This window comes from Ctenocephalides felis, unplaced genomic scaffold (assembly GCF_003426905.1).
Source record: "Ctenocephalides felis isolate EL2017-DRISC unplaced genomic scaffold, ASM342690v1 CF-g0.4_SCAFFOLD_03570, whole genome shotgun sequence".
NCBI classification, from domain to species: Eukaryota; Metazoa; Arthropoda; class Insecta; order Siphonaptera; family Pulicidae; genus Ctenocephalides; species Ctenocephalides felis.
Genome location: NW_020539724.1, coordinates 7,042,458 through 7,053,875, shown reverse-complemented (window position 1 = coordinate 7,053,875; position 11,418 = coordinate 7,042,458). Strand labels below are relative to the sequence as shown.

Here is an 11,418-nt window from a genome sequence, read left to right as displayed (position 1 = left end):
TATATAATAACATATTTTAAACATTCAAAAACTATTTAGAACAATTGTGAATAAAATTTATATAGTCAACAATAACATAAGAAGCGTTTGAATATTCAAACTTAAAATAACTAAGTAATAACTTTTGTGCGGTAATTTTAAAAATACAAGCTTCAAATTCTAAATACCACACATTTATAAAATCTTATCTCATATAAAAACAAATAAATAATAATTGTTAAAAAGTCAAATATGATATATAAATATAATTTAAGAGCAGATTGTTCAATTAATAATTGTAATATGCTCTGCTTATATATTTAATTTGTTAATTTTGTATAAGCATACTTATATATTCTCAAAAATAAAATTAAAAAAATTGAGCAATCCACTCTGCATAACAAAAGCTTGGACTAGATTGTTTAATTAGAAATAAATAAATTTGCTAAACATTCGAGTGTTAATAAATAATTACCATGAAATACATTTTATCCAATTCGAATTTGAATTTAGATAATACCCGTCATAATATTTTGTAAGTCAAATTATTAGTAATTTATCAGATTGAGAATATCATTATTGTACAAACGAATGCATTACATTGTATTGCATTACTTTTAATCTGAATAATTTTGAACACGCCCGGATGATAGATTTTTTGTACTAGTTGGTACTTACGTGTACATAAGTTTATATACCTCAAAATCCTGCATTAAAAATGCAAATTCCTAATCACATTTCGGCATATACAAAAAAAATATGTATATACCTTGAGTATATAAGTTTTAGTAGCGATCTATAATACACATGATAATAAATTTATAGTTATCTGATAAGTAATAATTAATTGATTCTCTATGTCTTCATAAATTTGACCACTGGTGAATGGAAAAATATTGTACTTCATATTTGAATTCCTTTTATAAGTGTGAAGAGTGCAGATTTGACAATTCGTAAAATAAAACATAAGCCTCGTTTGACACAACATTGCGAGCATTTATACTTGAAACCCTGAGAAAAGAAATAAAATAATAAACTCAAATTCAATATAGGAAAAAATATTAATTACAAATACCTTGAGTCATTATATTCATGCCATTCGTGAGTATAAGGGTGTTTGCAGTAGGCTGTGTAATGACCAGAATATGTAGTACCTTAAAATAATAAATAGATCATAAACAGTTCAATTTATAATGTAATTGGTAAAGAAAAGATATTTACCGCTATGGTTTGATACTGCATATAAGTCATAAACACAAGGAGTTCCCTGATTTGCTGCGTATGAACTTAAATCAAGTTCATTCAATGGAAAATCAACAAGTGAATTTAGTTTTCCTCTAAAACGCTCCGTAGGCGAAAAACGTTTTAAATCTATGCAAAATTAAGGAATCTATGAAATTGTGTAATAAAATAATATATTTGTTCATTATTTATGTTATTAATTTATATATTTGAAAGGATACGAATAACCAAAATCTTAGGAAACTTTTGCACAGAAAATCTCTTTGTACATTTTCTTCTAACCTGACACTTTGAGCAAGTCTGGAAAGTCAAACAATTTAAATAAATGCATTTAAAGCACTTTTAACTAGTATTAACTAACTATTAACTTACTGGCTTTTCATCTCCATCTAGAACTTCTTCCTTTGTAAATAGTTCTAAGCACTGATTTAAACGCACTTGGCCTGTTCTTGATGGAATTGGCAAACTATTAAAATAAAATAAATATTTTAGTTAGAGCATTTCAGTAATTGTGTGTCAATTACATAGTATTAATGAAGATAATTTATAATTACCTAAGATCCCAGAATGGATCGAATGTAACACTACTATGACCACATATTGTGCATCTTAATGTACTTTTTAATTGACCAACGAACAGATCTACAATATGTGAATCTTCCATGCGAATGTAACGTGCCCAAGACTCTGCAGCTTTCTGAGAATCACTAGAAGAAAACAAATTTTAGATGAAAATACCAAACCATTTCTTAAAAAATTTATAATAAAATAGATTAGCTTTTATTATTATTAATTGCAATCAAAAATTAATAGTTTTATAGTAATATATATTAATATATATTTAATATATTTTATATATTGCTATCATATCTATATTAGTTTCTGATTGGAATCTCATAGCTCTAACCACTAATCCACAGTATAATATATTTAACCCTGTATAATAAAGCCCTGTATAATATATTTAACATTGTAAATTAATTATCAAGTAGAAACTGTTATACCTTAAACTATCATCAATCTCAGTATTGATTCCTCTGGGCCTTGTTTTAACTCGATTAATATCTTCATGCAAGCCTTCCAATAAGTATCTTAAAAATTCTTGGGCATCTTGCTGTGCATATCCCATAAATCTTGGAGCAATCTTTTGTACTTGAGATTTTAACAAACTGGTATTTACTACTCTACTAGATCCAGGTGCCCACAACTCACTAATCAAGGAAGAAAATGCTAAAATTGAGTACAAAGTTTAAAAAAAACTTATATTGACAGTAATAAAATTTGTTATTTCAAAAACCTTTGATCAAAGCTCCATTTGATCCAATCTCACCACTGCAGCTATCATTTTTTACATACTCGGTCAGCAGTCTTGTGTTGCTCAAGCATTGTAATACACTGTTCATGAAACATGTATTACCAATGTTCCTAAGTCCATTTAAGCCTTAAAACAAATTATTTATTAGAGATTATAAATCATTATCAACTGAAAGTTGATATTTAACAAATAAAATAAACCTGCAATATTTTTGTCTTGTTCAGCTGAATTAGATCTAGAATTGGGTGTTACAGGAAGAGTACTTCTAATATTAGTTAATCTTTCACTCCTTGATGATTCCTATAAAATAATACAGAATTTACTGGATTAGAACTTCGGATAGAATCAATAATTTATTTATAGGTGTACTTCAATGTTAAATATATGATTTCATATATAATCTATATATAGATTGCAACAGGTGTAAGAGTCAATTAACATACAAAAAGTATATACTCAATAAATAATGATAAAAATAGACAGAGTCAATATTACAAGATACATGCAAAATAATGAATATATATATTTATACAGACATGTATGATTGTTGTTATCAAGTCATATTAGAATTCTATGATCAGAATTAGTATGAAAATAAAAATTAGTTTAATATTAATAATGTTAATTCAAAACTCAAAGTTAGAAATCATAAGTAATTTGCTTAAGATGTTTCATATTGTTAAGACATCTCTATATATGTATTTGCATAAGCTTTAATATTTAGTTTCCAATATCACTGTTTTTAGCACTTATCTTCATAACCCATGTACGAGTACAAGTCCATTTTCAACTTTAAAGTTAAACATTTTAAGCAAACTATTCACGAGCTCAACTCTGTCATTTCCTAAGCTACTTACAGAAATATAAGTTTGATCAGTCTGATATGTTCTTCTACTAGTGGAAGGCACAGAGTTGTCTACACCTATTCTTTTCAATGAACTTTGGGCGGAACTCTTATGGTTCATATTCTCAACCTCAGAAGTGGATACATCATATTTGTTCATTTCTACATGATCTTTTCGTAAAGCATTGTGCAAACTCTTGGTGTCAATATTACTATTTAACTCATCACAGCATGAATAATCTAATTCGGAATCAATAAATTTTATATCATCAATCTTTTGTTCTTCAAATATTGAACTACTTAATGGCTTGTTAACAGGAATATAAGATGGTATGTCTGATGTGTGATTTGTCGGGGATCTTTTAATCAATAAGTCCTGTGACGAGCTTAAATCGATATGCTTTGGTTTTTCTAAAGTACCTGCTAACTGATCCTTTTTTTTATTGTCACATTTATTTTCAACGTCTTTGGTTTTGACATCAAACGCCTTTTTGAAAAAAAAATTTTCATCTGCTTTGACATTATTTGTGAGACTACTAAATTTAGATTGTTTCTCAAAAATAACAGCTTTAGTTATGTCTAGATCTCCATGTAATTTTTTACTATCAATATCCTTGTTGTTATTGTGTTTTAATTCAGAATTGCTATCAGGATTTTGTTTTACATTAACATTATTTAATTCATCTAGTCCTAGATTTAAATTTAAATTATTGCTTTCAGATACTTTGGCAATATCCTGTGATTTTTTAATGCCTCGTTTCAAGCTGCCTGTCTTGTCAGTATTCTCCGGTTTTAGAATTTTTTCATCTTTTTTGAGTATTTTCTTGAGACTTCCTTGAGTATTTAATATATCAGAATTTGATTTTGTTGACACAAGTTTCTTAGTTTTACCTAAATTTGTCCATGCAGCATAACTGTAATTTTTACTTTGTGGAGAACCAAACTTTTTGCGTATCTCGGCAACGCTGCTGCCAAGTTTGTTACCATTATTATCAGAATCAAGGTCGTTATGAACTTTATTATAAGATTTAATTTTTTTCACACTATTGTCATGTTGAAGGGTTGAAACTTTAACTGGAGTATTGTCAAATTTTAAAGCTACATCTTTTGTTTTGCTAGTTAGCTTCTTACTTACATTATTAGATTTCGATAAATTAGAAATATCATATTTGGATATTGAATCTAAATTATCAGTCCATAGCCTGATGTCTGGGCAAGATTCCATCTTATTGTCATTTCTCCTTTTGGTCACAATGGGTTTTTTTGATTTATTAGACAAAGGATCCTCTTTCAGTAACTTATTAATATTATTTTTCCTTTCACTTAAATTTTTAGTACTAGTACGATTCGGTTCAGGAATGGTTCGATACACAGGCTTAGTTTTAGTACCAGAATTAGTAAAATTATAAGAGTTATTTTTGTTAGTAGAAGACAATGAATGGTCAGCATTTGTTTTATTAGTTTTAGTCCTGTTACATTTAGTATTATTGCAAGTTACATTTAATGCATTAAATTCTGGGGTTATTGTACTTTGACAAATTTTGCAATTTACCTGTGACTTTTCTTTCCTGGGGTCTGACAGTGACCTTGATCGTATCAGCTCGCATTTTGGGACATAATTTGCAGGAGAGTATTTGTTAATAATATCTGCAGCTGATGTGGCCATCACACGATTGTAAATAGCATCATTCCTTAAATTAGATGTATCATTCACAGAATCTCTTGTTCTCGATTCTGATCTCCTGTATCTATTGGTGTCCACAGAATCAGAAATGCCCTTAGAGTATTTTTGGTAACTGCTATAAGTCTTCTTAGGGTCGTCATATCGATAGGAATCCAATGTTGATGAAATTCTCGAATGTGTCAAAACTCTAGGAGTAATATATGAGGATGTACAATAAGACCTGTCTAATGTTGATGATCTATAGGTCCCAGAAGGTGGCAGGGACGAGCCACTGGTTGCGGAATAGCGCCCCGATATGACAGGCATTTTGGATCACAAATTTGTGTAAAAAGAATTCTGTAAAATCACAAAAACAAATTCCGACATGAAGTAAAAAATGGCGTAAATGATATACTATAACTTAATTAACATAATTTTGATGCACTAATTAAATAAAATATAAAGAAAATTCTGATTTCGCTATAAATAATCACGACAGTCAAATATTTTATATAGCACCATCATAAAATCCAATGTAAGTACCTTCAGCATTCAACTAGCAATTTAGCGACCATCATAGTTCTTGTTAGGTTAATATAAAACATATGTTGAAATTGATATTAACTTATTTGATAATTTTAAATACAAATTGCTTGAAATTTGCACATGATGGAAAATTCACAAATGTCTGTTCGCTCGTGTAATTATAGAATTCACAAAATGACGTCACCAGTAAGCTTTTGGCATGTATTGTGTGTGTTGCCAGACGTAAATAACATTTTCTCATGAAATAAGAGAATCTAATGTGATTCTTATAAGGACATAAAAAGTGATCTACACATACATATTAGAATCTAGCAAGAATGTTACTTTCTAGGCAGTAATATTTGAAATGTATTAGTAGAATACACATATGAAATCAAATGAATTTAAAAATAAAACTATCAAAACAACATATTTATTTAGAAGCTATATGTAGCTAAAATCTGCTAATAAGTTAGCTACAAAAACATGCGAATTTGTATACCAACATTTAAAAAAAAATGTCTTAAAGTGACGACTTTAGCTTCTTCCTCCTCTGGTTTAAAATCTTCTTTCACTAACTTTAAAATCGCTGCCCGGTGCACATTCCACGCATAAATTTCTCCTTTCAAGCAATTGACCTATAAAATCTATAATCAACAGCCGACATATTCACTGAGGAAAATCACACTTTAAAACCTGTAAGATACACATGTCTTTCTAGAGTTGACAAAAATCAATATGAAACTTGACTTATTTAGTGCGGTTCACAAGGTTACTTATCACAAGCGACCTTATATATTTCTATGAATAAAGAGCTATAATTTTTTAATTCAAATTATTTTTTAACGTAAAATGTCATCGTGAGGAAATCTCCTAGGCCGCCTTCGATTATATCTCCTTTGTTTACGGAACCAACACCTTGCGGGGTTCCGGTCATTATGAGGTCGCATGGTTCCAAAGTCATGAATTTGGAGCAATAACTTATCAATTCGGGAATCTAAAAAATAAAATCAGTTAATATAAACTATTTAGGTTCAAAATTAAAAACATAAATCAGAAGCCAACTAAACAGAGCTTCAGTACATGATAAAGATTTTGATGCATTTAAAAATTGCACAACTATTTTGTTAGACTTAAGCAGCTTTACCCAATAATTTTAACTAAATTATTTAATTTCCCTTATGATTTTTACTATTACTAATTAAGAGTCTATTATCTATTTATTATTAATTAAGAGTCTATTATCTTACTGTGAATATTAAATCAGCAGTAGTCGAATCCTGTCTGGTCAAACCATTGACCTTACACCAAAGTCGCACATCGTGAGGATTTGGCAATTCTTGTGTTGATACAAATCGACTCACAGGATTGGAAGTATCAAAACTTTTACTTAAGGCCCAAGGCAACCCATGTTTCATTGATTCTGACTAAAAAAAAACATTTATTCTTTCCAATTGATAAAATATATACATTAATCTCCTAGATAGATTATCACCAGATAACAAGCAGCAGTCATGTCTAAGCCAAGACAGTATCCTCCCACATAATCCATTGCTTCTTTTTCGCTAACATTTTTGCATCTTTTTCCAATAATGACTCCTAATTCAATTTCATGTTTGACATCTTTAAAATGAGGATTTAACTGTAAAATAATATATTTTTCAGTTTTATATTTTAAATAAAATAAAATTAGCCATCCTTTACCTCAATTTCTTGCCCTTCTACTATGTAGCAAGATGTTGGTTTGGTGAAAATTACAGGAACTGATGGGCGAGATCTTCCTGGAGGTAATGCTGATCTACAAAAAAAAAAAATACATATATTAGGATAAATTTACAAAAAACAATATCCTTTATCATGATTTTAGAATTTAAATTTAAATACTAATATATCAATTATACTTGTAATTGCTTGAAGCAACGATGATCTTTCTTCCTTGCCGAATAAACATCAATACAACAATATCATTTTCATCTTAATGAATAAAAAAACTTCGAATTTATTTCAAAACTAGACAGGTATCCAAAATTATGACAGCATAGTGCACTGAGATTTTTTATAAAATTTATGTGAGTTACAGGAATATTTTTTGCCAGGGTTTAAGATTAAATTATCTATCAGAATTTGTAATACCGAAATCACCGAATTATTTTAAAAAAATTACTTACTTTTTAGTTTATTTTACTTAGGTTTAAATTAATCGTTTTTTGTTTGAAATTACAATATATAGAAGTTATTGAAAAAACTGTTGCTCATATTTGATTATTTTTTTTACCCACACACATAAATACACACTTTTTCTAATTTCAGAGTTACTTTAAACGTCGATAAACATAAAATTATGGCAAATTGTATTTTTTGGCAAAAAGATAAACTTTTCGTTCGGGAAGTTAATTATAGCAATTTTTAATTAATTCTGTAGTTTGTAATATTAATATAAAAGCATGCATATATATTTATACAGCCGTGAAGATTTTTACATGTGATTGCACAAGTAAATAAATATTATACATTCATTTAAATATGTGAATATTGTAATACTTGTAATTTAACCCGGCTCCAATAATAACTTTTCCATTTTTCACAAAATTTTGTAATTGTGCACTGGTCATTTTATAAAGTATTTACCTTCACTTGTAATGGAATACTAAAACATGTATGTGTTGCTGATAGGAAAATTCTTGATATGTACTTTTCGAATAAAATTATCAAGAATGACCTCTAAATAAAGATCATGCGATGATTTAGAGAGATTAATTATTATTCAATCATATATGGAAAATATAATATATGATATAACAGTGATTTTTGATAACACTAATAATCTATAGAGTACTGCAACAGTTTTATTATAAAAAATAGAACGTAAACAAAATTGATACAAAATAAATGTTGCAGTTTTGATTGACAAAAATAAATTAATTATTTATTATAATGAAAAATTGCAATTTTCGGTGCTTTAAATATAGTGTAGAAGCAGCAATCGCGGTGTTTGCAAGTTAAAAAATCACTTGAAAATTATAATTTCATTGAATAATTATGAGTACATGTAATAAATATACATCATGATTGATTTTATGTCAAAATATACCTCTATTTGATACAATAAGCAGCCATTCGTCGAATTAAATGCTGGAATAATATTTTTACTTCTTCATCTCTTCGATACTTTATTTGTAAGCAAGAACAAAACACAAAATTAAAAAAAAACAATTGAACATTTCAATATAAACACTGAAAATTATATTTAAATAGTTATAAAATTAAAAAATAAAAATCATATTATTTGAACTTTTTTGACAGCAACGATTCTTCATCATTACTCAAATCGAACTGAAGATAGTGCTGAATGATGACACAAATCAAGTGTCGAAAAGTTAAAATTAAAAAAGTGTTAAAATTGCATTTTAATGCAATGAAGTTTCTGCTAATTACTTCACATATAACTATATATAAAATTTATACATAGATAAAAGAAGAATTTATATATTATATTTATATTTTTTTATTAAAATATGCATAATTAAAAATACAGATCGATTTTTCTCGAAACTCCAAAGTCCGAACGAAATCATGCATGCCGTAATAGTTAAAGAAATGTTGCAATTCAATTATTCCATGCGCGCTATCGTCCAAGCGTGCCAACATAAATCGAACAAAAACCAATCAAAATTATACACGTATGCGATGCATAAGTAAAAACGTAAATACAAATGCTTGTCATCGTAAATTATCAGATTAGTAAACGGTATCATTGGAAGATCGAATAAAAGTTATATGTTTTAAAGAATATCAAGTGTAAATTAAACGCGATTTAAATTTATTGTAACATCAAAATGGTGACTTTGACATCTTTTATAAATACATTCAACAATAAACTGTAAGTATGGATTAGTTAATTAGTGTTAATTGCGACTAGATATAATGAAACAATCAGGTGTAATCAGCACTTTTTAAAATATAATTTTTGGAGCCTTTGGCTGGCTGTCAGACTTATGAGAAACTCCCTTAAGTTCTATTAAATTCAAGGACTACAAATGGCTGTTTACAATTACTTAATCATTTTTGGTATTTTGGTATTTCTTTTTGAAACAAAAGTGACATTATTGTTTTAGAACTATCACTGAGAATTTCTCAGGGTCAAGTTGAAACCTGATTGTACAACTTCATTAGATTTAATAAGCCTATGATAGAAAACTAATAATGGAATTTTTGAGTCTGAACACACCATTTATATATAAGAATACTATTTTGATGAAAACAGGATACATTTTTGTATTGTACAAATACAAATATTGATATATTGTATTTGCAAATACTTAGTTTTCATCATTATCTACTGCATATTATTTAGTTAAGTCTTGATAAATGCAACAAAATAAATTCAGTTACGATATTATCTACTTACCATTTATCCAGGGAAGCGCCAGTCCAGCAACATCTGAAAGGCGTCTATGGGTGTCTGGCAGCTACAACATCATTAGCTAGTATAGGGGCTTACAGTTTCCTTGCAGGATGGCTCTCAGCAGGATTGTTGCCAGCTTTAGGAGCCCTAGGATTAGGCTTGGGCTTGATGATGACCTCTCCAGATGCCAAAAATTTTAATATGAGACTAGGAATGCTGTTAGGATTAGGATTCTTGTCAGGTATTCATCATTGATAGCTCAATTATCAAAGACTATGTATTGTTTTTCTATAACTTCTTGTTGTTCCTTAGGTTTAGGATTAGGACCCTTACTAGCTCATGTGGCCCAAATCAATCCAAGTATAATAACAACTGCATTATTTGGCACTACTTTAGTATTCGTGGCATTCAGCTTATCAGCAATATTTGCTGAACGTGGAAAATGGTTGTTCCTGGGTGGAATTATTGTCAGTGTTTTGAATATGATGTTCTTCTCCTCTTTGGCAAATATTTTCTTGCAAAGCACTTTGATATACCAGGTAAACCATAATCCAAAATAACAAAAAATTAATTGAATCCAGCAACTGATCAAGTTTTGAATTGCAGGCTCACCTTTATGTAGGCTTATTTGTTATGTGTGCTTTTGTCCTTTATGATACACAAGCTATTATTGAAAAATTCAGAGCTGGAAGCCGCGACACAGTTGGGCATGCTTTTGACTTATTCCTTGATTTTATTGGAATCTTCAAACGCCTTCTTATCATCTTGAGCCAAAAGGTAATTTCTGTTATTTCCATTTCTGAGAAATTATTTAATGAAAGAAATTTAACCAGAAAAATTGTTATTACAGGAAGAGAATGAGAAGAAGAAAAGACAGCAATAAGTTCTTAATTTAAGCACCACATTATTTTAATATTTAAAGAATACTATTATATACATATTATACATGGATTAGATAAGTCTTAAGTTGTTGAATATCATTATATTTTCAAATTTATTGCATTTATTATTTATTAAACATTTTCATTTTTATTTCATTAAAATTAGATGTAAATAAATTTGTTAAATAAAAACACCCTCCATTTTTAGAAGTGGTACTCACTAAATTAGTTTTTTCTGATTATATACTATACCTTTTTATAATACCATATATTAATTATTCTTAATCAAGGAACAACATTAAAATCTTAAAATTTCAAAACCTGCCCCAGTTTACCTTACCTTTTGAGCCTCTATAAAAAACATTAATAGGACATCTTACTACTTTTTATCCTTGTTTCTTCTCAAAGAAGTTACTTATTTTTAGTCAAAGATATCTATAAACAAAAATAGTAAATCTTTGCTTCTGAAAGTTAACAATAGTATAGAAAGAAGTCTCTCTAAAATGAAAAAATAGTTAATTATAATGAGAATTGAGTCTATTATAATAATGCCATCATTTCAGC

The 11,418-nt window shown here is 28.4% G+C and overlaps 3 protein-coding genes across 4 annotated transcripts; 1 reads left to right on the top strand and 2 right to left on the bottom strand.

Annotated features, from left to right (window-relative positions):
- Positions 1–503: 503 nt before the first annotated feature.
- LOC113382728 (MATH and LRR domain-containing protein PFE0570w-like) lies at positions 504–5,979 on the bottom strand. The gene is made up of 11 exons (XM_026620958.1): positions 5,587–5,979; positions 3,394–5,400; positions 2,737–2,836; positions 2,519–2,662; positions 2,226–2,451; positions 1,776–1,928; positions 1,594–1,687; positions 1,443–1,521; positions 1,201–1,350; positions 1,055–1,133; positions 504–990 (listed from the first exon to the last, which is right to left on the bottom strand). The coding sequence occupies exons 2-11, from the start codon at positions 5,368–5,370 to the stop codon at positions 900–902; spliced, it is 3,093 nt and encodes a 1,030-aa protein (XP_026476743.1). The 5' UTR covers positions 5,371–5,400; positions 5,587–5,979; the 3' UTR covers positions 504–899.
- A 353-nt stretch (positions 5,980–6,332) lies between these two features.
- Positions 6,333–8,203, bottom strand: LOC113383300 (acylpyruvase FAHD1, mitochondrial-like). Of its 2 annotated transcripts, none has more exons than XM_026621567.1 (5): positions 8,110–8,203; positions 7,273–7,366; positions 7,064–7,210; positions 6,819–6,995; positions 6,333–6,565 (listed from the first exon to the last, which is right to left on the bottom strand). In XM_026621567.1, the coding sequence occupies exons 1-5, from the start codon at positions 8,178–8,180 to the stop codon at positions 6,404–6,406; spliced, it is 651 nt and encodes a 216-aa protein (XP_026477352.1). In that variant the 5' UTR covers positions 8,181–8,203; the 3' UTR covers positions 6,333–6,403. The 2 variants fall into 2 exon arrangements, with proteins under 2 accessions (XP_026477352.1, XP_026477353.1); XM_026621568.1 differs by lacking the exon at positions 8,110–8,203 and adding an exon at positions 7,470–7,582.
- A 1,014-nt stretch (positions 8,204–9,217) lies between these two features.
- LOC113382985 (bax inhibitor 1-like) lies at positions 9,218–11,048 on the top strand. The gene is made up of 5 exons (XM_026621245.1): positions 9,218–9,448; positions 9,988–10,214; positions 10,286–10,512; positions 10,580–10,750; positions 10,824–11,048. The coding sequence occupies exons 1-5, from the start codon at positions 9,405–9,407 to the stop codon at positions 10,854–10,856; spliced, it is 702 nt and encodes a 233-aa protein (XP_026477030.1). The 5' UTR covers positions 9,218–9,404; the 3' UTR covers positions 10,857–11,048.
- Positions 11,049–11,418: the final 370 nt, after the last annotated feature.

Coding starts and splice junctions, on each gene's coding strand:
- LOC113382728 (XM_026620958.1), bottom strand. CDS start 5,370: ATGCCTGTCATATCGGGGCGCTATTCCGCAACCAGTGGCTCGTCCCTG. Junction 2,837..3,393: donor CTGATCAAACTTATATTTCT/GTAAGTAGCTTA, acceptor ATTATTTTATAG/GAATCATCAAGGAGTGAAAG. Junction 1,522..1,593: donor TAGATGGAGATGAAAAGCCA/GTAAGTTAATAG, acceptor TTGACTTTCCAG/ACTTGCTCAAAGTGTCAGGT.
- LOC113383300 (XM_026621567.1), bottom strand. CDS start 8,180: ATGACCAGTGCACAATTACAAAATTTTGTGAAAAATGGAAAAGTTATT. Junction 7,367..8,109: donor GGAGCCGGGTTAAATTACAA/GTATTACAATAT, acceptor TTTTTTTTGTAG/ATCAGCATTACCTCCAGGAA. Junction 7,211..7,272: donor TAGAAGGGCAAGAAATTGAG/GTAAAGGATGGC, acceptor ATTATTTTACAG/TTAAATCCTCATTTTAAAGA.
- LOC113382985 (XM_026621245.1), top strand. CDS start 9,405: ATGGTGACTTTGACATCTTTTATAAATACATTCAACAATAAACT. Junction 9,449..9,987: donor AATACATTCAACAATAAACT/GTAAGTATGGAT, acceptor CCATTTATCCAG/GGAAGCGCCAGTCCAGCAAC. Junction 10,513..10,579: donor AAAGCACTTTGATATACCAG/GTAAACCATAAT, acceptor TTTGAATTGCAG/GCTCACCTTTATGTAGGCTT.